At 35.6% G+C, this 24,176-nt stretch overlaps 2 protein-coding genes across 2 annotated transcripts; both read right to left on the bottom strand.

Moving 5' to 3' along the window:
* Positions 1 to 3,470: 3,470 nt before the first annotated feature.
* LOC121249244 lies at positions 3,471 to 3,980 on the bottom strand. The gene has a single exon (XM_041147959.1). It carries the CDS (start codon positions 3,978 to 3,980, stop codon positions 3,471 to 3,473), a length of 510 nt encoding a protein of 169 aa, XP_041003893.1.
* A 9,581-nt stretch (positions 3,981 to 13,561) lies between these two features.
* Positions 13,562 to 17,423, bottom strand: LOC121249243 (wall-associated receptor kinase-like 8). Its single transcript, XM_041147958.1, has 3 exons — positions 16,517 to 17,423; positions 15,746 to 15,865; positions 13,562 to 14,754 (listed from the first exon to the last, which is right to left on the bottom strand). Exons 1-3 carry the CDS (start codon positions 17,421 to 17,423, stop codon positions 13,562 to 13,564), a joined length of 2,220 nt encoding a protein of 739 aa, XP_041003892.1.
* Positions 17,424 to 24,176: the final 6,753 nt, after the last annotated feature.

Genomic DNA, 24,176 nt, shown 5'->3' with positions numbered 1-24,176 from the left:
TTTATCTCCAACCTCAAACTCCAATTGGTGGCGACGTTTGTCTGCATAACTCTTTTGTCGGCTTTGAGTTGCTTTCATTCGTGCCCGAACGATGTCTATCTTCTCTGTAGTCTGCTGAATAATCTCTGGTCCCAAAAGTTTCCTTTCACCTACTTCATCCCAATACAATGGAGATCTACACCTTCTGCCATACAAAACCTCGTAGGGTGCCATTCCAATGCTAGCCTGGAAACTATTATTATAGGCAAACTCGACCAACGGTAAATGTTGCATCCAAGTTCCCTTAAAATCCATCACACATGCCCTCAACATGTCTTCCAAGATTTGAATAGTTCTTTCTGACTGTCCCTCTGTTTGAGGGTGAAATGCAGTACTAAAACTTAACTTAGTACCCATCGCCTCCTGTAAGCTTTGGCAGAACTTGGAGGTGAAATGAGGGTCTCTATCTGACACAATGGATACCGGTACCCCATGCAACCTCACTATCTCCCGCACATACAACTCAGCTAGTTTGTCCAATTTATAAGAGACTTTAATGGGTATAAAGTGAGCAGCTTTTGTTAAGCGATCCACGATCACCCATATAGCATCTTGCTCGCTCAATGCTCTCGGTAGGCCTGTCACAAAGTCCATGGTGATATGCTCCCACTTCCACTCTGGGATTTGGAGTGGTTGTAATAATCCTGCTGGTCTCTGATGCTCCGCCTTCACCTGTTGGCAAGTTAGGCACTGTTCCACAAATTTAGCAATTTCTCTTTTCATACCATTCCACCAAAAAGACTCTCAAGTCTTGATACATCTTGGTACTCCCTGGGTGAACTGTGTTTAAGGAACGATGTGCTTCTTCAAGAATTACCCTTTTCAGTTCTTCATTAGCTGGCACGCATAATCTACCTCTAAATCTTAAAACTCCATCCTCGGAAATGCTAAAGTCAGATCTGTCCCCGTTCCCGACTTCTTCCACTAGCTTCACCAACCCTAAATCCACCTTCTGAGCAGCTTTGATTCTATCTATTAAGGTTGGTTGAACTATCAAACTGGCCAATAAAGTACTTGTATCACTAGTGATAATCTCAGTACTGGCTCTTTCTAGGTCCATTAACAACCTATGTTGAGTGGTAAGGGCTGCAACTGCTGGTCCCACAGACTTCCTACTTAAGGCGTCGGCTACAACATTAGCTTTGCCTGGATGATAGTTGATGGTGCAATCGTAATCCTTGATCAACTTGAGCCATCTCCTCTGCCTCATATTTAATTCTTTTTGGGTGAAGAAATATTTTAAACTCTTATGGTCTGTATAAATCTCGCACTTTTCCCCATACAGATAGTGTCTCCAAATCTTAAGTGCAAAAATGACTGCCGCAAGCTCCAGATCATGCGTGGGATAATTATGCTTGTACACTTTCAGTTGGCGTGAGGTGTATGCAATAACCTTCTCATGTTGCATCAGTACGCACCCCAAACCAAGCCTTGATGCATCGCTATAAACTACAAATCCCCCTCTAGCCGTGGGACTATTAATACCGGAGCCGTCACTAATCTCTGTTTCAACTCCTGGAAGTTTTCTTCACACTTTGTTGTCCATTCAAACTTATTATTTTTCCTGGTGAGTGCTGTGAGAGGAATTGCTATCTTGGCGAAACCATCAATGAATCGACGGTAATAACCCGCCAATCCCAAGAAACTTCTAACCTCATGCACATTCTTCGGCGTCGGCCAATTAACCACTGCCTCCACTTTTCCCGGGTCCACTGAAATGCCATCTTTGGAAACTACATGCCCCAGAAATGCGATTGAATCAAGCCAAAATTCACACTTCTTCAATTTAGCAAACAACTTTTTATCTCTGAGTGTCCCAAGTACCAGCCTCAAATGTTCCTCATGCTCAGATTTGCCTTTGGAGTATACCAATAGATCATCAATAAAAACAACTATGAACTTCTCCAGAAATTCATGGAACACCCTATTCATCAAATCCATGAATACTGCTGGGGCATTAGTTAGGCCAAAAGGCATGACCAAAAACTCATAATGGCCGTAACGAGTCCTGAAAGCAGTCTTAGCTACGTCCTCTGCTCTGATCTTTAATTAATGGTAACTCGATCGAAGATCAATCTTTGAAAATACTTGAGCGCCCTGGAGCTGATCAAACAAATCCTCTATACGGGGTAGCGGGTACTTATTCTTTATGGTCACACGATTAAGTTCCCTGTAGTCAATACACATCCTCATCGATCCATCCTTCTTCTTCACAAAGAGGACTGGAGCTCCCCAAGGTGATACACTGGGCCTGATAAAACCCTTATCCAACAGGTCTTGCAATTGTTCCTTGAGTTGCACTAACTCCAATGGTGCCATCCGATAAGGTGCTTTTGAAAGTGGGGTCGTGCCTGGGATTAGTTCAATAGTAAACTCTACTTCCCGCTCAGGCGGGAGTCTAGGTAATTCTTCTGGGAAAACCTCTGGATATTCCCTCACCACAGGTAGCTGCTCTAACTTCAACTCCTCTTTTGGGGCTTCTACCACGCAGGTTAAGAATCCCTGACAACCATCTTGTAACAATTTCCCAACTTGAATGGCAGATATGATGGGTGGATGCATCCTCACCTTTGAACCTGTGAATCGAAATTCACTTTCTTTTGGGGGTTTAAATACTACTTCCTTTTTAAAACAGTCTATGCTGGTGTGATAGCAAGCCAACCAATCCATACCCAAAATTACATCAAACCCGATCATGTTAAACACTATCAAATCTGCTGTCATCAATCTTCCCTCAATTGATAAAGGACACCCTGGTATAAACTCGTCACAGACTACCGAGTTTCCTGTTGGGGTCGCGACCACTAACTTGGACTTTAACTTTCAGTTTCTAAGGTGCAAAATCGAGCATAAGCCATGGAAATAAATGAATGAGTCGCTCCCGAATCAAATAACACAGTGGCATTATAGAAAACAAAGAAAGAGTACCTGTGGTCACAATCAACATCATTCATGAATTAAAATTTTCCAAGTCTTAACATCAACTACCAACAAATCAATATCTTAAAGCAAAACAAAGAGGTCATACCAGTGATCACATCATTCCTATCCTCAACCTCTCCAGGTGTCAGAGTAAAAACTCGTGCGGACACAGTAGTACGCTGAATATTGCCTCGTCCTGTAACTTCATTTCTTTGAGGTGGCAGTATGGTCGCCTTGCTGTTACCCATTTGCAATGGACAGTCCTTGATATAATGTCCCAATTTGCCGCAACGGAAATATAAACCTGCCCCTTTCCTACACTCCCCAGAATGCACTTGATTGCATATCCTACACTGGTAGGGCTGTTGGTTACCCAGAATCGACCTCTTTTCCGAGCTACTACCATCATTCCTCTTTTTCCACGGTCTTTGGTCCATGCCGGAATGGTGCCCCGATGAAGTAGTCCTGTTCCTCTGATCGTGTAATGCAGCACTCCTCTGAAGGCTTCGCTAAAAAACTGTGGCCTTATCTACCAATTCTGTGAAATTCTGAATCTGGAAGCCCACAACTCGTTCATATAGTTTTTCATTTAATCCTTGTTCAAATTTACGCGCCTTCTTTTCTTCGTCAGGAATCACATACGCAGCAAAACGGGATAATTCAATGAACCTAGCTGCATATTGGTGCACCGTCATGGTTCCCTGCACCAACGTGGAAAATTCCATTGCCTTATCCTCTCGAGCTGAGCTTGGGAAAAATCGTTCAAGAAAAATATGCTTAAAATGTGGCCAATTGACTATTTCTGTTCCCCCTGCTTCTCGGATAGTTCTTTCTGAGATCCACCATCTTTTTGCCTCACCGGTCAGTTTGAATGTTGCATATGCCACCTTTTGTTCCTCTGTGCAGGTTAACACTCGCAATATCTTTTCAATGTCTTGAACCCAATCTTCAGCTAGGGTTGGTTCGCCTTTCCCATCAAATGAAGGGGGTGCATTCGATTGAACTGCTCTATGGTACATCCTCCTTCATTATAGTTGCGTGGGCGACTCAAGGGATTCTGGGCGAGATCATCTATTAACTGAAGGGCTGCTGCTTGTAGTACTTCGGAAGCACTCGGGTTTGCTCCCCTTTCGTTCTCGTTCACGTTCAAATCCGACATACTTCGTTCTCGACGACGAGGTGGCAAACAACATCAATTCAACTCATAGACCTACAAAATCCTACACATCAAAATCATTCCTAAAGTTTGTAAATTTTAAGACCTCGAATACTTACGATATTCTTCCATATAGTCCGCTCCACTATCACATTCAATCTGAAAATGATTTCTTAAAGCCTATCTATACTCCAAAATCATACACTCGATAGTCTGTAGAACCTCAAACCTGACTCTGATACCAACTATAACGCCCCGTCCCCCGAGGGTTCGGAGAGTTAACTCATATCACTTAAAATCATTTCCAAATAATACTTTTAAAATAAACCAGAATCTCCATAACATATTAACCTATTTGTTCAACACAGATATCCACGTTCCAACATAAGGGCGCATCAAACGTGTCTCATTGATATATATAAACTTTTCCACAAAGATTAGAAATATCCATTACTCAAAATACCTAGGTTACATAAAATATCAACACTACCAAAAGATTTTCCAAAAAATTCTTGTACCCCAAGACACTTAGCCTTCCATGATCAACAAAACTTGCAAGTACTCTCTATTCCTAATTTCCAGCTGTTGCATCAAAATTATCTGAAACATATTATGGATATAGGGGTGAGTTATCAACAACTTAGTAAGCAGAAAACATAAACTAGCGTGCAAACATGAGCATTTAGAGAGTACAGTATGCATAACAAAATATATTCCAGAGTTGTCATGTAGAACAAAACATGTTTTCCAAAAGTAACAGAGCGATGACTTTAAGTCAAATAAAACCCAGAGTACTTTGGCATAACATAACCTGAACATCATCATCATATCAAAACAGAGCATCTTACAGAGCAGAAACCATGTTTCACCCCTGTGGTAGGGTTGTGCTATTCCCGGTGGCCAAACCGGGCAGAGACAGAGGTGAAATCTTTCCCTTATTCTTCTCGGAGTCCCGAGTGTGCACACAGGAAATACCACAATTAAACCACTTCGTTTCCAAAGTGGGTGCACTCAGAGATAGAGAAGTTGGTACCAACCCAAACAGAGCAGAGCATAACAAAGCAGAGCAGAGCAGAGCAGAGACAGAGTCAGATACAAAATCAGTACACCATGCCAAAGGTTTTCAGATGCCATAACAAAATAAAATAGAGTACCAAAACATAATCAGACCATTCTCAATATCTCTCTTTTTCATATTTCAGAGACAAAATGACAAAATTTAGCTCATGTCCACACAATGCATGTCAGAAAATATTTTCTCTTTTCATAATCAAATATGTATATTTTTCAAAAAGTCAACCTCAGCTCATTTTATTTTAATGCAAAGTCTAGCATAGGAACCCAGCTTACCTGGACTTCTTAGCTTTTCAAAATTTTCCTAAAAAATGTTGAGTTGACTATAAATCGTCACCTATAAAATAATCACGTAATTTCGTAACTTTTCAATCAATCACGAATTTTGATATTTAAACCTAAGCTTCTAAAATAACCTATTTTAATTCCTCAAAACAACTCAATTATCCAATCCAACCGACCCCCGTACTCCTCGGACTCAGTTCGGCATAACCAACTAGTTCACAGATATAACACCCCATATTTTAATGTGTTTTTACTAAAGAATTATTTTTATTTATTCAAAAAAATTATTCACTTATTTTAAAATTATTGGATTTTTAATTGGGTTATTTTTTGGATTTTTAATTTGGTGAAAATTATATTTATGTGCTTTCTTAATATTTATTTATTGTTATGCATTTAAATTTACTTTTAATATTTAAATTAATTACTGCGAGATTAAATTATTTCAATTTGACTTTACCAATATGTTTAAATTATTTTATTTAACTTGAGGTTTTAAAATCGTTTCCGTTGGATCATTTTTGTGATCCAAATTATAAGGATTGGACCTCATTTATTTTCCCTCTATTTTTTCTTTTCCTCCTTTTCTTTTCTCTTTCTTTTCTTTTTCCCCTTATTTCTCCTTTCAGCCTATCTCCCGTGCACGAACTGCTTCTCCCTATCTCCCGTGCGTCCGTCGTTCACCCTCAACCCACCGCCATCGCGCCGCCGTGGCCTGCACCGCCCAGCCCAGCAGCTCCCCCACCGGCCGGCGACCACCCCCCATCAATTCTAGCCTCCCTTGAGTCGCCGTGAGCCTCTACGCACGGCTGGAAGCCGCGGCATTCTTTCCGCCGCTGCGCCGCCGTCGCACCACTATTGGCCACCATCTTCACACCACTTCATCCTCGACCTCTTGGCAACCCATTGGACCCAACCCCAGCTCCGATCCGCCACCGGTGAAGCTCCAACATCTACATTTCTGATTTGGGTATTTTGGTCTTCTACCGCCCATTGCGCCGCCACCCACGGCAACCCACCACCACCACTAGCTTCACCGACCTCCCTAGGCCATACTCTATCAAATTTGAGTCTTCGTTTGTCACTGTTGAAAAGTGGGTATCTGTGACCCACGGCCACAGTGTATTTTACACTATTTGACAGCTATTTTTCCACTTCGAGCGCACCTGTGATCCTCGGAAAATTATTATATAGCATTGTAAGTATTTCTCCAAAGAAATTTCGTAATTTAAATGTATTTTTGTACTAACCCATTTCACTGTATTTTTGGCATGCCGGACTGAGTCCGAGGAGTTCGGGGGTCGGATGGATTTGTGATTGGAGTTGTTTGGTTAGTTTGGTTTATTTGGTTTGGTTGTTGATGAGTTGTTTTGATTGGATTTGTTGGGATTGGTTCTGGATGGATGTTGGATCAGTGTTGGTGCATGTTCATATCATTATTTCATGCATGATCATGTTTGTAAAGAAAACTGGGTTTTCGTGTATTGTATTCATGTTCATGTGTTTATGAAAACTGGATTTTCATGTGAGAATGGATTTTGGGTGTGTGTGTAACACGACCCCAAGCCGAGATGGGGTATTATCTCGGTGGAGCTCCTCTGGTTACTCGGGAGCGGAATATACTGAATAACGTCCTCTGGATTGTCGCCGGGCGACAATGGGATCGGACGAGATGGTCTCGTGCCGGCTCTGTGGTCCTTCTGCTGGCGGGGACTAGAGGATGTCTGGCCACGTACGTGCTGGGCGCGGAACTGGGCATCGCTCTTTGCGTAGTGTGGGTGCTTGGCCATGTACGCGCCGAGCGCGGAACTGAGCACCGCTACGAAGCCAGGACGTGCGGATGGTCCATAGGGGAGGCCATGGTGCATATGGAATTAATGCATGGTGCATATGGAATTAATGCACTATTTTCTGGGAAAATAGTGCGAGTTGGATTTCTGGGTAAGTCATTTTCTGGGAAAATGTTTTACGGGTATTTTGGGCCAAAATAGGATTTTGGTGTGTGTTGGAATAATTATTTTCTGGGAAAATAATGTGTTGAGTAAATGCATATTTTTCATGTGCATGCATGTTAGTCGCATTTAATGCATTTTATATTATGTTGTTATTTGGGGTCATACTTACCTGCGATACCATTTTGTGGTAATGCAGATTTTGATGCAGATGAGGAGGAGGAGGGCGAGCTTGAGGAGACGGCTCCGCCCGAGGAGTGATCTGGGATCACTCGTTTGTTTATTTGAAACTATTGTAATATATTTTTATGGATGACTGTATAACTGCTATTAAAATTTTTACTGATGTTTGAGTGTAAATAAATTCTGGTACTTAGTTGACTGTCCGCTGCGTTATTTTATTTGTACACTGTTGCATGTACACACACTGGCACTTCGTTGGGATGTGTGACCGTGTTGTCACCATCCTGGCATCTCGATCCCTGTGTATTTATGTAAGGGGGATTGGGGGCGCCACAGGTGGTATCAGAGCAGTTCGGCTCTGGGTAAAACCACATGTCCCTTAGGATAGTACCAGAAAATTATTTTTATTATTATATTAAAATAATAAAATTTTTGTTTAAGTGGTGTAAGTTAAGTTATTTATTTTATATTATGAATTTATTGCTATTTTATTTTATGTTAATTGTTGTTATTTGATTTATTTGATTTTATTGCTTTATTTAGTGTTTACCTTTGGTTGAGTATGGTTTTATTGGCTTTATTTATTTTATTGTATAATAATTTTGTTGTTTATTTATTTTATTGTATGTCATTTTAATTTAATTGTTTTATTTTATGGCGGATTATTTTATTGTTTTATTTATTTTATTGTGAACTACTTCATTGATTTTATGCATTTTGTCGTATGTTATTTTATTTATGGAATTTTATTTTATTTTGTTTTGTTCGAAATTGAAAGGCGGGTTAAGGGTTATGTTATGACAGGAAGATGGTAAGACTGAGAAGGCCATTGTCAGGCTTAAACATTGGTGTAGTAGGTCTGAACTCTTGGTGATTGGTTGTTTTAATATCAAGGCTTGAACATCAGGGTCTGGGTGAACTCTTTGGATTAGGTACTCAAGTTGCTGCTAAGGAAGAGAATAGTTTTTAATTGCTTAGAATAATTGAGGTTTTAGGTTCTGTAGAATTTATGTAGTGAGTCTATGGGTAGGAGGTTGTAAGTTCAACGAATGTCAATGTTAGATTTATGAGAAGTTCATCTAAGGTTTGTGGCCCCATAGTTTTTAGAAAATAAGTTAATGGGATTTAAGCTGGTAGGTTCAACAAGCAATTAAGGGATTACTTAGATTAGAAGTTTTTGATCTTGCCGACCTCGATAAGCAATTTGATAACATTTGGGGTTTTAGAATTTACAAGTTTTATAAGGCGAATGTTTTAGATTTAAGATCATCGATCTTGAGGATTTCAGGAAATGATTTATATCTGGGTTAAGGTTTTAGAATTGCAGAGTTAAAGGGCTGAATTAAAATAGGATGGATGAGAGTTGAGTTACTGATATGAGAATATTTTTTTTCAGGCGAGAATTTTCTTAGAGATGGAAGGTAATGATTTAGTTTGTGTATTCTCTAAGGATTGAAGATGTTGATCTAGTTTGGAAAATGATTGTTTTTTTTAGCTCGATGTTTCAGTAATAGGTTGAGGATTTAATCCATATCAATTTTAAGGATAATAGATGGTGCAGATTTAGGAAATGATTCTTGTTGATTTCGAGGATATAGGTCTAGTGATGGAAATGGTAATGATGATCACTTGCACAATTGGAGCATTTTTGGTTTTGGCTAAGAGTGCATGAGATTGATGCGTAGTAGTGGTGAGTGTTTATGCATTTCGGAGAGTATAGGTCCTAGTCTCATTTTGGTTTGGAAGAAGTGACTTTGGTAGGTGTTGAAGAGGAGTCGACACTAGTAGTAATTCAAGAGACCTTGGCTTGGAGTTTTTGGTGAGTTGGTCGAAGTGTGCAGTTGAAGTGGGTTACTCAATGAATCATGGTTGGGAATAGTTATTGTGATTATCTTCAGGAATTAATTGTGACTTGAGGTTACCTAGGAATTTAAATTTTTGAGGCTATACTTTCTTTGTAGATTGAACATCCAGTTGGTTGAATTAAGGACATTGTTATTTAACTTGAAGAGAGATTGATGGGTCGTCATATTTGGTGTATGATAAGATCTTGGAAGTTGAAGTTTAGACATTAGCGATGAATAATATGATCAAGTATGTGAGTTAATCAAGTATTAGAATCCTTGGGTGATTTGCATTGGCTTTTGGTGGATTGATGATTTGTGCAGTAGGGCTTGCCTTGAGGTTTAATAGTGATGTGTTATTGAATGAGCTAGTTGTGCTAATACTAGCTTATAGGAGTAGAAGTAGCTGGGCGAGTTACCAAGAAGGTTTTGATAATGTTTTGGTGTAGTCAATAGTGGTTCGTAGTGAGTTTAGTCACCGCTAGATCAGATGTTCAAAATGTAGATGATGAGCTTTCGGGTTTAGGTTGTTAGGTAGAAGTCTCTAGGCACTCTTTTTGGTTCGCTAGGTTGGAATTGAGTCTTTTAAAGTATGCTTCTTATTGTAGATGAGATGAATGTATTTTGAGTTGAAGTTGCTTATTTTCAATTTGAGATGTTGAGGTTGTTTGATATTGATTTTCTATCAATGATCATGGGTGTATTTTATGGAATTTGATTTTGATCAAGGCAGCTGGAGTTAATTGAGGAATTTGAGTTATAACTCGTGGTTTTGGGAGAAAGTATTTTTCTACCAAATTGTGATAAGAGTTTTGGTTAGTAGGAATGGAGCCACCTTGTACTCGATGATGTTAGTTTCATGAGAACGTAAGTTTTATGCATGTGGCGAATATCAGAGTGCGCAGCAGAAGCGTGGTATTTTTGTTGTAGTCAGGAGTTCAAATTGTGCTGATTTGAAGAATTAGTGGTGACTTAAATTTTGAGAAGATACTTGTAATTAGAGATTAATCATTTGGTTGTGCAATTTGTTATTGATGATTAACTTTGGAAGTGGCTATTAGGTTACCAAAAGTAGAATTCAATGAAGGTTTAGAAGTTGGAGCATAGGAGTTGATTGAGGTTGGCACATATTATTGTATGGATCTATTGATCATTGAAATTTATTGGATGTTGTATTAAGGTTCTCGAGGAAATGAGATTTTGGATAGCATAGTCACCCTGGGATTACGGGGCGTGATGTGTCATTGGGGGACTAAAATGAGTATGTTGGATATCGTCATGTTTATTGAGAAATGTGTCACGTGCCGTCAAGTTAAGGCTGAGCATCAAGGTAGACTTCAACCTCTCCCTATTCCAGAGTGGAAGTGGGATGATATTTATATGGATTTTGTTGTGGGTTTGCTGAGGACTCCTAGTGGGAAGAACTCAATTTGGGCGATTGTTGATTGGTTGATCAAGAGTGCTCATTTCTTGCCCATTAATAATACTGACTCTTTGGGTAAGTTGACTCGATTATATGGCAAGGAGACAATGCGTTTGTAGGGAGTACCCAAGAGTATCGTGTCAGATCGGGACCCGCGGTTCACCTCCCATTTTGGAAGAGCTTGCAAGCAGCTTTAGGCACTAAGTTGAAGTTTAGTACTACATATCACCCTCAAACAGACGGCCAATCAGAGCGTACTATTCAGACTCTTGAGGTTATGTTGCAGTCTTGTGTCATGAAATTTCAAGGAAGTTGGGAGAATCATCTGCCGCTTATCGAGTTCTCTTATAATAACAATTTTCATTCCTCCATTCAGATGGCCCCGTATGGAGTTTTGTATGGAAGGAAGTGTAGATCGCCCTTGTGTTGGGATGAAAGTTGGCGAGAGCAAACTGAGCACTAGCTTTTCCGCTAGGTTGGCTGGCTTCTTTCCCATGTTTTATTACTGTAATTGCCATTAGTTCATAGTTGATCAAAAAACCACAATGAATATCAATAAAATATTAATAAAATTGTAATTATATTATATTAAATAAATATGTTTGAATTGAATAGAAACAGCCCGTTCGAACAGAAAATATTATGTTCAAACAAACCATATTTACAATCTGAAAGTTAATCACTACGTTCGAACTAAACACACATATGTTCAAAAAGTATAGAGTCTCATTTGAACACGAAAATTATACGTTTGAACCAAAACCATACGTTTGAATGAAAATATTTTCGCCCAACAATACTAAATCTTGACTGTATGGCCAAAAGGACATATAACTTTGAACACAAATTATATTTGTTCGAAAGCTTCTTAATGTAAATCATAAGCATTGGAATGGGTACTATCATATTCGAACACTACAATTATAGTTTGGTAATTAAGCGTTCAAGTCGTTCAAACGCAAACTTGCCAAACAGCTATGGCTGAGTCAACTCAGTGCCAAACGTGAAAACCACATGAATCTTGAGAATCCTTAGTTTAAATTGGAAGAAATGATTAAGGAGTGAATCCTATCATTTCTACCGATTAATATTCGTGTGCGGCAGTCAGAAAATACCAAAATAGGGTCGGACTGATTTGAAATCCAACCCCCTTCATAGAACTCAATAATGTCTGTTCAAAAAAATTACTTAGTAGTACGGGGATTAAGGGCATAACTCTTAGAAGATAGGGCTTTCAACGGTGGAGTTGGTGGCGGAGTTGGTAACGGTGACGGCGAGCGATAGATTACAGAGTTTGTACTAGGTTTTTGTGAGGAGTTTCTGCCATTCAATATTCGAAATGGGTATTTATATTGAATAGTTTTGTTCAACCTGAAAATGGAGCATTCTAACAGATGTCGCATGCATTAACTACATTCGAACAAGTAAGATTGTAGTGGACGGGATAATATTTATATTGTACATATAATACATTTATGAATATTATATAGTATATAATATTAGGAAAATGCTTGGGATCCCACCGGGGGATCCCGCTCCAAATTTTATTTTTTGTTTTAGTTTTTTTTTTTTTTTACTTAGTGATTAAGAATGTGTTGCTTCCCACTCCTCTTTTTTTTTTTTTTTTAAAGTTTTTTTCACATCATTTTTTTAACACTTTTAAATATTTTTTTTAAAAAATAAAATTCACAATATTATTAAACAACATTTAACTAATCACTATGAAAAAAACTAACCAAAAAAAGAAAAGTGGAGTGGGAAGCTCAGGCGGGATCCCTTTGTCCATAATATTATATAGTATAAATATATATTATGTATATTACACATAAATATATTACCAGTACTGGAGTTTATGTTTGGCATCCTAATATCAGTCTCAAACCACCACCACTTCTGTTTGTTTAATCAAGGATGTGTACTTGCATTTATAAATTTGCTACGCGTGTCACAAAATTTGGGATCGCTACCCACCTCCCCATTGGAATATCCTTTCTATTAAAAACCTGCCCGCCCGTCCACTTGGATCGAGCGAATTGCCTAACTGGGCCCATGAAGGGACAAGCGGATGGGCTGGATGCGAGAGCCTGCCAAACAACCCTAATTGCATGAGAACTGTGCCTTCTAATATTGAAATGTCCAACATCTCTAGGTTTAACTCTTGAAGAAAAGTTTTGAAGAGCCCAAAAACCTACTGCAATCTATATTGCAAAGCAGTCGTCAATGTGGCAATTTCCATCTCCTACTTTGAAAGGGTAGGATATATATGCTAACATTGCGCATTGTGCTTGATAATTAATTCGTACTGCTAGAGCATAAACAATGATTTGAAGATAATTACTAATCAATCAACTCTTAAATAAAAGGGATAGAAAGAAATTGCTTTCCATCAACCCTTGACTTTATTATAACAAAAAACTAAATATGGCTGGACAATCTAGTACTGATTGATAGGTAATACAAATACACACCATGCACATCAGAGTAGTGCAATCGATGGAAGCATGATTATAGTGCGATACCTAACATAATTTTCCAGAAAATACAATTGACAACTTGTCTTCAATGGATAGCAATTCTTAAACGACAGTACTCACCTACACTAGAAAAAGAAAACCATGCACCCTACAAGATGAAAAAATATACATATATATAATTACAAACACAAGTGTTTTCTGTACCCCGATTAAGAAGAAATTGTCAAAAGATGGCCGTGATCACCACTATCCACACAGGATGTTAACGTTGTTGATGTAGAACCAACCCATTGATCGTACATTTCAGTTCTAACATATTCAGCCTTTTCATATTTTTGCTGATCAAGGTTAGAAGCTTTTCTCGACGTTTGAACGGACACCAACTCCATTGAAATTTCTTTCATCATAGGTCGTTTCTTTCCGCTCAGGTTCAAGCACCTTTTTGCAAGATTCGCAACCAAAACAACCTCTTTTTCACCTTCCTTCAAAACTCGATCATCAAGAATATCAAACAAATTGTTTTCTTCCATTGAACGAATGAAATATGAGGCTAAACCTTTGGTATCTTCTGTTCTTATTGAAGAGATTGCTTTTTCTCCAGTTAATAGCTCAACGAGGACAACCCCAAAACTATAAACATCACTTTTTTCTGTAAACTGACTAGTTTGAAAATACTCAGGATCCAAGTATCCAAAAGTACCTTGTACTTGTGTGGTCAGATGGGTTTGATCAATTGCAACAGATCTTGAAGTTCCGAAGTCTGCTAGTTTAGCTCTATACTTTTCATCTAAAAGTATGTTTGTAGACTTGATGTCTCGATGGTAAATGGGTGATGAAGCTGCTGAGTGCAAGTAGAAGAGAGCTCCGGCGATATCTGTGGCAATTTGTAAGCGCATATCCCATGTTGGGGGAAACTCCTCATTTTGGTTATTGAGATATTGGGAAAGAGTTCCATTAGGAATGAACTCATAAACGAGTAGAGGAACTTCTGTCTCCAAACAACAACCAAGTAGTTTAACCACATTTCTGTGGTTAATTCGTGAAAGAATAACAACTTCATTAATGAATTCTTCAAGCTTTCTTTCATCAATTATCTTAGACTTTTTTATGGCGACAATGCTTCCATCTAGTAGCATGCCTTTGTAAACCGTACCTTGTCCTCCCTGGCCAAGCATTCTGTTTGCATTAAATCGGTCAGTGGCCTTCTCCAACTCCTTTGAATCAAACAATTTAGTAGTCTGAACGTTGATTTCATTCGAAGATACTTGTTGTTGTAACAATAGTCCACCATTCCGTTTAAAGAACTTCTCCTTTTGCTTCATCATCTTTCTTTTATTTACTGCTTTGTAGGACCACCATCCACCAATGAGCATCACTACTAGCCCAAGGCTTGCACTAATTCCTGCTCAACTCAATGAAATAGTGAAAAAGATTACACTCAATTAAATGGGAGAAAGAATACGCACAAAAAATGTATCAGGGCTCCAGAAGTCGTGTATGCATTAATGCATGCACGCATGGTAATATTGTCGATTATGCTCAAAGCGCAGAATTAATTTGCTTTCAAATATTTTTCTGAGGAAATTGATCTTCTGTATTATTTTTTTATTTATGCAAATGAGAATTATAAATATAAGTAGTTGGTCTTTTACAAAAGGAAAGTTCTATACACTATACTACCATCCCACTAAGCATGATGTGACACATTTATCACCATTAAATAATAATTTATTGCATGTTTATTTATCATCTAATAGTGATGAATGTGCCACATACTATTTAGTATGATCAAAATAGGATGAAAGTGTGATGTATAGTATTACTCGCTCTCAGCTCTAATTGGTTGGAAGGATGGCAACGGCGTTTAATTAAGCTAGATCATATGCTATATATATATATATATATATATATATATATAGATCAGTTAGCTGAAACTTGATCTAAAGGATTTCAATGCTAAAGTATGTACTATATTTTGCTCTCAATTATTCAATATAAAATGAAATAGCCGATCCATAACGCCATGATTCGAAAATGAAATGGCCAAAAAATGAAAGATATGGTGAACAAATGACCAAATTTGTGGGACCGGGGTATTTATAAATAAAATTTGTTTGAAGTTAGAGCTAATTAATTTATTGGTAGTAATCATGTGTTATATATATATATATATTTGTATTAATATCGCGGGTTGAATATATACGTTAGTACTCATGTATGTGTATATAATATATTTTGAATAGTTATAATTTGTAAGTTTGCATAATTATATGCCATCGGTGTACAGTAGTACTGTACCTAAAAAACTAATTAAATAAGATCGAAGAGTACATACATACTTATAATATATAACACAAGAAAGAGAGAGAGATCAGAGATCAAAGAAGACATACCAATAATGATGGCAAGCCTGGCACTCCTACGAGCTGGGATACATTTAAAAGACCCCAAAGTATTTTCACAACGTGTTTCACCACAATAATTATAATCTGAGTTTGCACATTCATCAATATCTGATATTGGAGTTACAAACACATACATGTATCAGCACTATAAAACATATATCATGTGTACACAATTAATATATATGCGCGTGTTAAAAGCAGAGAATATATATTTACACTCACCATCTCTATAGTTAAAGTAAAAACCGTATTTTCCTCGTAAGAGAAAAAAATAATGAAAAATATAATACACGCACGTACATCTAAAAACAGTTTGTCTTTTCTATTTGACCGTTTGGAATTTTTTTTTAATTTTTTTATTTAATAATTAAAGAAGTAGTTTTAAGTGTATTGATATTTTTTTTATTTTTTAAAAATATTTAAATATATTAAAAAAATGTGAATAAATAAAAAAAAAAATTACAAAAAGCAACTGTCTGTCAATTAGAGTAGCCCAACTACGGCCATCTATATTTGCATCAATCCTACTGCTCTTTAGAATTGGACTGGCATTTTAAACACAGTAAAACCAAGATCCCTAAAAATAAATTCTTAAATTGATGTGGTTTTATAATATAATATGTTAGATTTATTGTATTATAAAAATAATTTTATAATCTAATTTACTAAATCAAGTTAATTTGTAAATTTACTTTTGTATAATCTATTAATTTATTACTAAAACATTTCTCAAAGGTATTATAGATATGAGAAGTTTACCTTGACATCCTTCAGGAAGATAGGGATTTCCATGGAAGCCTGTATTGCACCAACAGCTGTAAGTAAAGCCCCGGTTAAAAGAAGGGTAATACCCTCTATGACAGATAAGTGGTACTGACGTCCAATCATTTGCCACCGAGAGATCTATTGGAAGCGAAGTTTTTGAAGGATTATCAATCCCCCAATCCAATACCACTGGGAAGTATGCATTTGGGGTCGAAATTTTGAATTTCTCCCAAAGCGGCCACGAATTTTCGACCAAGAATGCATGCCTGCATGATTCTCCGACTACCTCCTCGGAATGAGCTCTTGGCTCTATTTTTGTAGTGAATGAATGAACATCTGAGGGGATTGATGTTACGCAGCAGTCCGCAGTGTCCTTGCAACTAATTTTTCCATTTCTTGATGATCTTTGGTGATCGCAAGGGGACCGGCACACTGCACCGGTTGAGACTTTCTCATCTTCGGACCACATCACGGCAGAGTTGTTGCAACCCATGGCAACGAAATAGTTGTCACTGCTGGAGAAGACAAAAGGACTTCCTGCTAACTCTACTTTGAATGTGGTGCTTTCATTATTAGTACAACTCGTAAATACCGGATAGTTGACCCGAACTTTGTTATCATCTAATAGAATCTCCAGCACCTCCAGGTTGAACTGCCTTATGACAGGTATTTTGGATTTACCGTCGAAAGTGTCAGTTTCATTACATACGATTTCAAACCATTTGGAAATATAGCAACCATCACCTATTCCAAATGGGTACGGAATGCTAACATTATTCCCACTGCATTCTTCTGGACATGATGGACTTTTTGTTATATTTGCTGCTTGTGCGAATGCATAGACTGAGCGTGATAAGAGAATAATTATCTGAAACCCCAATCGCAGTAGTACTGCTGCCATCTCTCTCTCTCTCTCCCTCTCTCTGATGATGACGATTGACGAAGAAGAATGGGAGTGTACTGGTGAAGAGGTAGCAAACCCACCATGGCCCCGGTTTTTATAATGAGATTAATTCGCGTTCTTAATCGAGATATTTCTGTGGAATTTGCGTAAAAGAAGAATGTTACTATCCAAGAAATATATATTGAGCTGTGGAAATTATTATACTTGGATCAAAGTAGCTTTTCAACTTGCCGGCCACTACTCTTTCTCTTCTTCCACTTAATAAGTGTCCTAAACTTTAGAACAATAAAAGCTAGCTAGCTAGCTGTTTTATTTATTTATTTATTTATTTTTTATTTTTATAAAATCATTTAATGTAATTAAATTCGTTTCAATTTTTAGCATGGGTCTCTAAAAATTGAACCAATTTACATTACATACATTTTTCAAGCATATCACTATATATACCATATTATATAATATTAACTACGAAATTAGTTATCCCGCCCTCTTGTATTTGCAGTTGCTGACTACCATTTGCACTATCTCTTATTATAACATAATTTATTTCTAAATAATTATAATTATAATTATCATATTCTTCCTTATTAACAAGATCATAGCTTGGTTAGAATATTAAGAGAAAATATATAATTTTGTATATTCTAATTTATATATATTACAATTGTACAGATCATGAGGCCTGGTCAATTTATAATTGAATAAGGTATAATGTGAATATATCAATTATAAATAACAAAATATTCTAACTGAGTTAATTAGAACACTTACAATTAATTAGTATTGCTATAATATTAATGATATATAGTATATTAAATTATGGTAATATGTTAATATAATTTAATGATGGATCGAATTAATTAGCCAATTAATTATACGTATACCAACAGTAACAAAAATAGTAATTTGCATATCATGATAATGGTGTTTATTATTTGTTACATCCAGCCGAAATGTATCTTACGTTTTCTTTTTCTCTTCATGTTTTTCCTTCCTATATATATTACTTCTTCGGGAATAGTTGATTGAGATCAGGCTGCTAGAAATTAGACTATGTCAACCGCACGTGGCACATCATGCGATGATAACTATATATAACATGGAGAGAGAGAGAGAGAGAGAGAGAGTCTCGAATACAAGCAGGCACAAAATTCACGAATCAAACAACCAGACATACTTATTATTATTTTATTAAAAAACATTTCAAACAACCAAAGATAGCATGCATTGTTACTGCAGACGTCACTACCTGGTTATATAGGATAGCTCACGAGTCATACGTCACAACCTGGTTAACTCACAGCTACATACACTTTATTAATTCACGTGTTTCATGTCCTTTAAGACCAGAGCCGCATTATTTTTATACCACGTCTCACACTTAATTTTATTTATTTTATTTTATTTTATTTTTATTTAATTAAAAAAATTCTATTTATCATTTATACATCACATATTTAATAAAATATATATATATATATATAAATTATATGAGATAAATAATATAAGAATGATGAATAAAATTTTTCTTAAAAATAAACAAAGAAACTTAGGAATAAAATGCTGATTGATTGATGTAATATTAACAAAAGAGAAAAAGACTTTAGTCATAAATTTTTTTTATAAAAATAAATTTATAAAATGAGGTAGTTTGATGTAGTATCTCAAATAATAAATTTAGTTTTATTTTAATACAAATCAAGTGTATCATATCAAATCCCGTCATTTTATTATTTATATTTATAAAACTCTTTGAAAATATAGCACTTCTCTTAATAAAATTATAGAGATATGATATTGATTTGAAAAATACACTTTATCCCTCAAAATTATCGTTTATTTTTCAATATTACCTCAAAATGGTACTTAACTACCTACTCTAAAAGTTTAATGACCTGATAGCATACGACCGATTCACCAATTTTAATACGGACAACTTCATTCATCTAATGATCTAGTCTCTCTGTACACTGCATGCATGATGAACATCAAGGATTAATTAATGGGGGATGTGGTAAAGCATCTAGCAAAGCCAAAGCCCCAAGGCCCCATGCAGTTTTTATCATTAAAGTTAGTATTCATGAAATATATTATATATTATATATATAGCCACCTTCAATTATTGAGATTTGAATATTATTTTATTTCAAAGTAGCTTTTGAACTTGCCGGCCACTACTCACTAGTCCTTTATTTTTTCTCTTCCCCTTTTATTTGTTTTTAGTGTGAATGATGGAAATTTACCCTAGTCCAAAGCGATTTTATTTAATTCCCCCAAAAGGCAATTGGGACCAAAATATATAGTCATTCTTCTAAATAGGCGTTGAAAAAAAAAAAAAAAAAAACTCAAAGCCGGTGTGTTTGGTCCAATTTGTAACTGGTTTGGTCTGAATTTTCTTGTTTTAAAAACCGGTTTGAACTGAACCGGACTATATCTATTTTATATATTATATAAAATATTTCTTATATAATTTGTTATATTATATTATATGCTAATAAATATAATATGAAATTTTAATCGTAAATGTGAACATTAATATTAGAATAATGCTAGCATACCTCATCATTTTACACCCTCATTTTGATCGCTCATGCTTTTAATTTTTTTTCTTACTAATTAAAGAAGTGATTATTAGTGTATTGGTATTTTTTTATTTTTAAAAATGTTTAAAGATGTTAAAAAATATGAAAAAGAAAAAAGAAAAAAGAGAAAAAAAGATTTTGCCTAAGGGCACGTTGAGCAGCACCCTAGCAGTTCTCTTAATATTAAGTTATTAATATAAACTTACTTTTCATATATATATATATATCAAGGATAAATATATATATTTGTAGTATGATAATCATAATATGTATATTTTCTTTTTTATAAATACATTTTTACACATTTGAGCATATATACTCGCATAAAAAGTCTAAAACTTATATAGACTATAGTTAAATTCAATACTATACTAGTATGTATTAATTATTATAAAATAATTTACTTATACTATAATACAAATAGACTAATAGTTTGGCATATGTAAATCTCGTAGTTACTACCATATATAATCAAGTATAAAAATTAGTAAGACACTAGTATAATAACATGTAATTAGACACTATAGTATAAGTCTAGTCTAGAAATAAATTAAACACTAGTAATTAGGGTGAAAAAAACCAAAAAATTGAAAGTTCTGATATTGGTGATGATCGATTCTTACAATTTCAAAACTAGTAATTTATATCGGTTCGATTCCAAAATATGTACAAAACCGAACCAGTCCAGACCGGTTACACCCGGCATACTCTAAACTTGAACAAATGAAAGATGGAGTCAAGTCAAGAGTATGCCAACGTTTGAACGTCTCCTATATATAATTGGAGCGATAAAAGTTGCTGCTTTTGCAAAAATAAGTTATTGGGTGACTTTTAAGTTATGTTTTGAAGAGTTCAATCTGAAAAGATCAATGGACGTGCATGTTTTGTTAAGAACTACACGGATCAGATAAAATCTTTTACTTATTACAATGGATCCCATAAAGTCATTTTTTTTTAAACAAAACAACATCAAATATATTTTTTTATGAGTGTTACAGACACAAAAAGTTTATATAAAATTAAACTCACAAACTGATACGACTTCATATAATCTATTAGATCTATTTTACGATAACTGTAACTTTACAATCTAATGTTTCACATCAAAGCACACATTTTGTTCGTTTACTTTTGTGTAATCTTTTCGTAACTAAAGTATTTTACTTTTTTCGGTTGATCTAAACCAAATCTAATCTCTAATTTCATGAATTTGTTGATTAAATGTTAACCCAAACGTCCTAAATACATCCCAAGAACACATCTAGTTAGGGAACAAATCTATGCTGCTCTTTGTTTGCTTTCCAAACATCTAGTTAGGGAACAAATCTTTGCTGCTCTTCACTTGGTGCTTCCCTTTACAAAGAAAAACTCATCTCACAGTGCAGCATCCCGCTAGAAGAAAAAGCAAAATACGTTTAACATCTGGTTTATGGTATTCTTAGGTGAGGCATGGCATTTAGAGGAGGGGGACGCGGGCGTGGATATGGTTATCATGAGAAGTCATATATATATATATATGTATGTATGTATGTATGTAAATGCAAATGTTGACTACGACTAGGTGACTAAGTTGATAAGTTTGGATATGATTCAGTGACTAAAATGATAGAGTTAATCTTGTCATTAAGTTAATTTTGAATGAATGTAAATTATTCATTGACTTCATTTATAACAATATTAAGTTTATCTAGGAGATATTAGAGGTTGTTTAGATAAGTCATAAGTGTGAAAAGTGAGTCTAAAGGAATCTGCACTTATCCAAAAAAGAGGTTGAATTGAAATCTATTACTGCAGAGAAGATTTATCGCGAAATGTCAGCATTCTGTCAAGAGATGTCTTCGCGACAATCCGTCAGTAGAGTCCTACTGAAACTAAAACTTCTTTAAGATTGTTTATTTAAAGGATCCTATTGGTTATGATCAATAGAAATTCAGATCTGAATATTTTCTAGAACACTTTTTAATGCATATTTTGGTGAGAAAGTTCCTTAGAGAATTTTCATATTGTTTCTCTAAAAGAGTGTGATCGTGCTCCATGTTGAAGAATTGATTAGTCGAGTTTCAACTACTGGAGTTTCAGGAGAAAAGTCAATATTTGAAGATTATCAGAGGTTTTGGCTGCTACTACGGTAGAAGACAAATGGCCCATTTGTCTGGTCAACTAAGAGTGTCAATTGACAAAGGTTTTGTAATTAAGCTTTACTTGTAATTAATTTTCAAATAATAAAATTGACTTTTCTGGGTTTGGCTGCCCTGTAGGGTTTTATCTTTAAAGAGTTCTTTAAAGAGTTTCATTTTGATACCAATCTTGGTGTTATGCAATTTATTTATTTTATATTATTGGTTAATTATTAAATAATTACATGATTAACGACTAACCAATTTGTTGAGTGAACGGGTAGATATTTCTGTTGCATTATAATATAGGGGTATTTGGATAATTTCAATTGGCATTAGAGCGTGGTTCACTCATTCGAGTGTGATATGTTCCCCTGTTGACTATGTCATTATATGTCCTGCCACACTTTGTTGAGAAAAACTATGCATATTGGAAAGTTTGTATGAGAGTTTTCCTCAAGTCTTTGGATGAACGTGTGAGGTATGCAGTTCAGCGAGGATGGACTAAACTCGAGACAACTATTGATGCTTGGACAAGAGATGACATCATCAACTTTGATTGGAATAGCAATGGACTTAATGCTATCTTCATGGTTATATCTCTTGATGAATTTAAAATAATCTCAATATGTGAGATTGCTAAAGAAGCATGAGATATTTTGAAGGTTATAGATGAGGGTATAGATCTCATTGCAAGGAAATTCAAAAAATTATTGTTTAATAACAAGAGAACAAATGGAAAGCAAAAGAGAGGTAAGAAATTTCCTGCTAGAAAGAGTGATTCTGAAAAATGGAGTAAAGATAAATCTGAGCAAAAAGATAAAGTGAAGTACTATGAATGCTCAAGTTATGGTTACATATAAATTGAATGTCCAAAATTTAGGAAAAACACTTAATGTCACACTTAGTGACAGTTTAGAATCTGAAACTTCAAGTTTATCATCTGATGATGAAAATTCTTTCGTGGCTTTTTCTACATTTTTTAATAATTTTTTTGAAATTTTACGGACAAAATATGAGAGTATGATGACAGTAACTCGGATGTAGCTCTTGTCGATGCTGACCATGAGTTGAGTATACAAGAAGCTTATGATGATTTATGTGAAGAAGTGTCAAGCTAAAAAAGCTGAACAAGAAGTTGTACAACAAGCTCAAAGCAGTGGAGAATGAAAAGAACAATCTTTCCGAGGCACTAAAAAATTATCAAGTTAAGATATCAAGATTGGAGGCTCAAAATGATGCACTAGACAAAGAATTGAAGAATTCTCAAGAGTGTCAACAAAAAACTGCTACTCAGAAATTAGATGGGATGTTGAGTTGTCAAAAATCTAGTTGTGATCGCACGGTTTGGGGTACATGACTTTCCAAGGTCTGGAACTTAAAGAACTTAAAGCCTCATCATTTTTATTAAAGGAAGTCAAGATAAGGAAGCTCCAAAAAAGGCTGTGTCTAAAACTCATATTTCAAGAGCCTCATATGATGGATTAATGACAAAGAAGCCCAACCAAAGTAAGTTTAAAGGTAAGTTTATTCCTACTTGTCATCATTGTGGTGTGGCTGACCATATAAGACCATATTGCTTTAACTTGAATACAGTAAACAAAAATGGAGGTGAAAGAAAGTTAAGGATGATGGGAAAGACTCAAGAAAATCAAGTTGCTGAGATGAGTCAACAAATCACCTTCATAAGTCTAAAGCTTGGTGAACTAGCAGAATTTTGTCTTCACAACAAAGAAAAGACCATACAAAGTGGTGTTGATAAAAAGAATAGGCCAAAATTTAAAACAAAGTGGGTAGTCAAAAAAGATGTCGTGTCACAGTAATTTATGGGACCACTTGCATGTTCTTACATTCCTTACATATCATTAGCCTAGGACATGCATTTTTTTGCTTTGTTTTATTTTATGTTTTTTTTTTTTAGTTTAAAATACATTTTTTTTTCTGGTTTGTTTCTAATTTTTAAAGGAAAGTGCATGCTTGATGTATCAATGTTTGAGCACTTTTGTTCTCACTTTTGTCCACTTTGTGTATACTAACCCAATGTGTCATCT

This window comes from Juglans microcarpa x Juglans regia, chromosome 2D, assembly GCF_004785595.1.
Source record: "Juglans microcarpa x Juglans regia isolate MS1-56 chromosome 2D, Jm3101_v1.0, whole genome shotgun sequence".
Taxonomy (NCBI): Eukaryota; Viridiplantae; Streptophyta; class Magnoliopsida; order Fagales; family Juglandaceae; genus Juglans; species Juglans microcarpa x Juglans regia.
This window is presented reverse-complemented; position numbering and strand designations above follow the sequence as displayed.

What these genes read in the sequence shown, in the direction of transcription:
- LOC121249244 (XM_041147959.1), bottom strand. Translation starts at nt 3,980, where the DNA reads ATGTACCATAGAGCAGTTCAATCGAATGCACCCCCTTCATTTGATGGG.
- LOC121249243 (XM_041147958.1), bottom strand. Translation starts at nt 17,423, where the DNA reads ATGGCAGCAGTACTACTGCGATTGGGGTTTCAGATAATTATTCTCTTA. An exon ending in TCTTCCTGAAGGATGTCAAG is followed by an intron (nt 15,866 to 16,516) that starts GTAAACTTCTCA and finishes CTCCAATATCAG; the next exon opens with ATATTGATGAATGTGCAAAC. An exon ending in CAGGCTTGCCATCATTATTG is followed by an intron (nt 14,755 to 15,745) that starts GTATGTCTTCTT and finishes TGAGTTGAGCAG; the next exon opens with GAATTAGTGCAAGCCTTGGG.